A 5,467-nucleotide genomic window follows, 5' to 3' on the forward strand; every position below is an offset into this window, starting at 1 on the left:
TTAATAGGCCACCGAGGTATATCATCCATAATCCACTTCTCTCCCCAGATGAATGTAGATCTTCCATTACCGATGGACTTGATGAGACCTTTCTTGAGAAGTTCACGTCCAAACAAAATACTTCTCCAAGCGTATGAAGGTCTGTAACCATTACCGCAATCTAAGAAATTTCAGAGGTCATTTAGGAAACAAAAACGAAAGAAAAAAGAAACTATTTAAGAGATTTTTCCTATTAAAATGTTAATTGGAGTTATAATTGCATCTATCACCTATGTAAACTTAACGATTTTTGTTAAGTCAACTTTTTACATATTTCAAATATTAAAAGTAGAAAACTTTATTAGTAAAACAAAAAGTACACCCCAAGCAACAATATTCATAAGAATATTATTTGAATATAAAATATTGAAACTATAAATTAATTAGTGGATAAGTAAATTGTATATATAATAAATATGATTTTTGTATAATAAAGCAATTTCAAATAATTAATAGCGGGTCTTAAGCTATCTATGTCTCTGAAACAAAATAATATTTAAATGAATTATAATTTCAAAATGTGTTATATTTCATCTAAATATTAAATTTTAAAATAAGTTTATTATATAACAATAAGATATTTCTTATTGTATAATACTAGTAATTCGAAATAATTAATAACGGGTTTAAATTTGATATGTATTAGTATTATTAACACGAGTACTAGTTACATAAAAAATAATAAATTCTTTTTTTTTTGCACAAAAAAAAATAATAATAATAATAAATTCAAAATCTAAATTTACAACATTATTTTTTACCGATGGGTCCTAGTTTAGTTATTTAAAACCTTGGATTCCTGATTTGATTTCATCTGCCTCTCACTCAAACAATGGCACCAATGACCATTGACTTTCAAACCTGCTTCATCTTCATTCTCCTCAGCTTCTTCTCATTTTTCTGTTACTTCTTCTTCTTCAAGAAGACAAATGACTTGGGTCCGAGCCCTCCCTCTCTGCCGATCATCGGCCATCTTCACCATTTTCTCTCAGTTCTACCCCACAAGGCTTTTCAGCAAATCTCGACCAAGTATGGACCTCTCCTACATCTCCGCATTTTCAGTTTTCCCATAGTCCTCGTCTCTTCTGCCACGATGGCCTACGAGATATTCACGACACACGACTTAAACATTTCGTCACGCAACGCACCTGCCATCGACGAGTCTCTCGTGTTTGGATCTTCCGGCTTCATCGTATCTCCCTATGGAGATTACGTTAAGTTCATAAAGAAGCTTCTTGCGACGAAGCTTCTTAGACCGCGGGCAATCGAGAAGTCACGAGGTGTCCGTGCAGAGGAGCTAAAGCAGTTTTACTTAAAACTGCACGACAAGGCGTTGAAGAAAGAGAGCATTGAGATTGGTAACGAAACGATGAAGTTCACTAACAACATGATCTGCGGGATGAGCATGGGGAGGAGTTGTTCAGAGGAGAACGGTGAGACAGAGACTGTGAGGGGATTGATTAACAAGTCTTTTGCCTTATCGAGGAAGATTCTCTTTGTAAACGTATTACGTAGGCCACTGGAGAAGCTTGGACTCCTCTCACTGTTTAAGAAAGATATACTTGATGTTTCAAACCGATTTGATGAGTTGTTGGAGAGGATTCTTCTGGAGCATGAAGAGAAACCGGAGGAGGAGCAAGATATGGACATGATGGATTTGCTGTTGGAAGCTTCTCGAGACGAAAATGCAGAGTATAAAATCACTAGGAACCAGATCAAGGCATTGTTCGTGGTAAAACTAATATCATCAGAAACTATAACCATTTGTATTTTATTTTTGATTTTTGATTTTTTTTATTTTCATCAAAACTAAATACTAATATACTTATAACTGTAGGAAATTTTTATGGGAGGCACAGACACCTCGGCACACACAACACAGTGGACAATGGCGGAGCTGGTTAACAACCCAAACAGTCTTGAGAAATTAAGAGATGAAATTGATATGGTTGTAGGGAAATCAAGATTGATCCAAGAAACAGATCTACCAAACCTCCCTTATTTGCAAGCAGTGGTTAAGGAAGGGCTACGCTTGCACCCACCGGCACCTTTACTAGTTAGAATGTTCGAAAAAAAATGTGTGATCAAAGATTTCTTCAATGTGCCAGAAAAAACAACACTTGTTGTTAATCTTTATGGTGTGATGAGGGATCCAGATTCTTGGGAAGATCCTAATGAGTTTAAGCCAGAGAGGTTTCTAACTTCAAAGCAAGAAGAAGAGAAAACATTGAAGTACCTTCCTTTTGCAGCTGGAAGAAGGGGTTGTCCTGCAACCAATGTAGCCTATATCTTTGTAGGAATCTCGATTGGAATGATGGTGCAATGCTTTGACTGGAGTATCAAAGATAAGGTTAGTATGGAAGAGGTTTATGCAGGAATGAGTCTTTCCATGGCTCATCCGCCTAAGTTCACTCCAGTTTCTAGACTCAGCCTTTAATGTGCAGAGCCTGAGTTTATGATCCCGAAGATCGGGCTATGGGTCATCTTCTTCACTACATTACTGATTTCTTGTATCATGTTTGCCGTTGTATTTGAAAGTGGAACATCCAAATAAATAGGTTTTGTTCTTTATTTTTTTTTTGTTAAAAAGCATCCAAATAGACATTTGAGAATTAGTAATTATCACAGCACATATCTCCGACTGAGACTGAGAGTATTGTTCCAGTTCTATTATAATTTATTTTTTTCTTGTTCTTTTTCATAACTAGAGATTGGTCCGGGTTTAGCTCCACAAGTCGGTTTTCATTAGTTTGAAGAGTTTGATTTCATGTTATGTTCTCATAACTTAATTTTTGTGGTTGTCTTCTTTATTTTTATTATCAATTTTCATTCAACCTGTTTAGTTTATCGTAAGAAGATTTAGTCTCCGTCACATTGCGCTTGGGTAAATTTCCTAATATAATTGTTGAAACTGACAATTAAAAATCTTAATTTAGAGTTTAATTGGGTACCAATATATGTTGAATCATGAAATTTCCATATAATTGGTTTACAGAAATCCATACAACTAAACACGTAAACAATCGGTATAATTGGTACGACTAATATAACTGAGATTATTCATATGATATGTACAACTAATATAATCCGTTCTCGGGATGATAACTCATAAACAAAAACACTATGCCAATAATAAAGAAGAACAATCCCATACATAACGATAACAGTCATACTTATTCGATATATATAGCTCATACACAAACATACTATACAAAAATGAACACGAACCCAAGTAATTAAAAGAATGATCTAACTACAAAACATATACAAAATTCAAAATAAGACTCATTGGATAATTCCAAACTTGCAGAAATTTAACATATTATTAAATGTTTAATATGTTAAAGATAAACACAAAAATACAATCTAGAAATAGGGAAATAGAAGTTCTCTATTTAGATTAGGTTTGTGTTTTCCATATTCTTCATGTTAAAGAAAATTTTCATTCATATAAATAGAAATCTAATGTAGAGGTGTTCCATATGATTGAAAAATATGATTTAAGAGAAGCATTGAGATCTTTAATTTTGAGTAGCTTATAAAGCTAATAAGAAAAAATGTTTTTATAAATTTTTTGTTGAGAAAAAGACAAGAATAACACTAAACCAAAATTTTTGTCATAAAAATAAAATCACAAGGAGAAAAATGACCAAAAGAAGTTTTATTGAATGGTAAATATGCATTTACAACCATTGAGTTAATTAATCTAAGATTTAGGGTTTAGAGTTAAGGGGTGGGGTTTGTGTTCAAATTTTTTAAAATAAAAAATAAATATTAAAATTTTCAAAACAAAAAGTGCTATTTTAGTAATTTTATTTTTTGAATGCTATTTTGTGACAAAATTTTTAAAAATGCTATTTGAAAGAATTTCCTTTTTTGTTTATAAAGATCTTAAAGATTTGAATTGGTATCAAAGCTCAGGTTGGAAACTCGATCTAAGTTTAAGTTGAATCTAAGATCTTGATACTTGTGAACAAGATCACATAAGCAAGATGGCGGATATGACTAGAGCTCCACGCACGAGGACTTTGGATCCGCATCCATCCATTGTCCGATGTTGTCATCAACAAACTATACAGTTCGGTCGATGAAGATGAAAGTGTTACTTCGTGTTCATGAAGTACGGGATACGATCGAACCCAGTTCGGATGATCAAAAGAAGAACGATGTTGCGACTGCTCTTTTGTTTCAATCCGTTCCGACACGTTGATTCTCCAGGTGGTAGAACAAACCGCATCGAAAGATATCTGGAACGTCATCAAGTCACGACACCTCGGAGCTGATCGTGTAAAGGAGGCGAGATTTCAGACATTGATAACGGAATTTGACAGGTTGAAGATGGATGATAACATACAGTCGATAAAGTGAATGTTATAAATTTGATGGACAAAAACTAGTAAAAATTGTTCATAATTTGTTTCTTGTCTATAAACGAACAGAGTTTCAAGCTCAATCAAAAAAGCATAATTTTGATGGATATTAAATATGGAAGAGTGGAAAAATTTTCCTTCATGCTTCTGTTTGTGTTTTATTTTTATTTTCAAAATTTTGAGCTTTGATTCTAATTTTATATTTGATTATTTTATTTGCTGGTTGTTTTTATTTTTATTCTTTTATTTGAATATATAATATTTTTAATAAAAGATATGTTGCAATATGACTCTTAAATTTATATAATATAATTTTAAACTAAATAATTATATTTTTAGTATAAAATCAAATAAACCGAAAACTGGCAGTATTTAAACCATGGAATGGCAGTATATAAACCGAACCGAGAGATTTAAGTATGGATTTAGAACGGTGAGCACATGATGATAGAAAGATAATTAATGAGATTAGCACATGATATAGAATCATTACACTGATACGCAAATCTTTTGTTTCATATAGACGCATAATATATTATGAATTAAAAACATGAGTTAATGTATTGTTGACCAAAAAAATGCATAATGAATTAAATAACATATTTATTAAATTAAATCTGTATAAGATCTTTTTTTAAACAGCATATCATGCCAGACAAGAGTTGGTAAGTCAAACGAATGTGACTATCTTAAACTCATTTATTTGATTGCATATCATTTAACATATCCCCAGTATATTAATCATAGAGTGTTTACAAAAATGATTTTTAAAATCTTTAGAAAATAGGTTGATCCATCTAAATATATTATACATTATTAAACTAACTATTAAATTAAGTATTAATGTATAAAAGCATATTCTCAATTCTACCTTAAATAAAAGTTACAGAATTATCTAATATGATGATTAATATATATATATGAAATTAACGATTATGAATAATTAAGATTTGATAATATTTTTTGTATTCTCTCTTTTTGTTTAACTTTATATTATTAAAAAATTAAACAATCACATCAACCATATAATAAACAAAAACTATTTTTTCTTGTATGTT

At 31.4% G+C, this 5,467-nt stretch overlaps 1 protein-coding gene across 1 annotated transcript; it reads left to right on the forward strand.

Annotated features, from left to right (window-relative positions):
- Window positions 1-844: 844 nt before the first annotated feature.
- On the forward strand, window positions 845-2,610 carry LOC108809584 (cytochrome P450 705A22-like). Its single transcript, XM_018581729.2, has 2 exons — window positions 845-1,771; window positions 1,877-2,610. Exons 1-2 carry the CDS (start codon window positions 872-874, stop codon window positions 2,474-2,476), a joined length of 1,500 nt encoding a protein of 499 aa, XP_018437231.1. The 5' UTR covers window positions 845-871; the 3' UTR covers window positions 2,477-2,610.
- The last annotated feature ends 2,857 nt before the right edge of the window (window positions 2,611-5,467 follow it).

The sequence above is a fragment of the Raphanus sativus genome, chromosome 6, assembly GCF_000801105.2.
Source record: "Raphanus sativus cultivar WK10039 chromosome 6, ASM80110v3, whole genome shotgun sequence".
Lineage (NCBI taxonomy): Eukaryota > Viridiplantae > Streptophyta > Magnoliopsida > Brassicales > Brassicaceae > Raphanus > Raphanus sativus.

Coding starts and splice junctions, on each gene's coding strand:
- LOC108809584 (XM_018581729.2), top strand. CDS start 872: ATGGCACCAATGACCATTGACTTTCAAACCTGCTTCATCTTCATTCTC. Junction 1,772..1,876: donor AGATCAAGGCATTGTTCGTG/GTAAAACTAATA, acceptor TTATAACTGTAG/GAAATTTTTATGGGAGGCAC.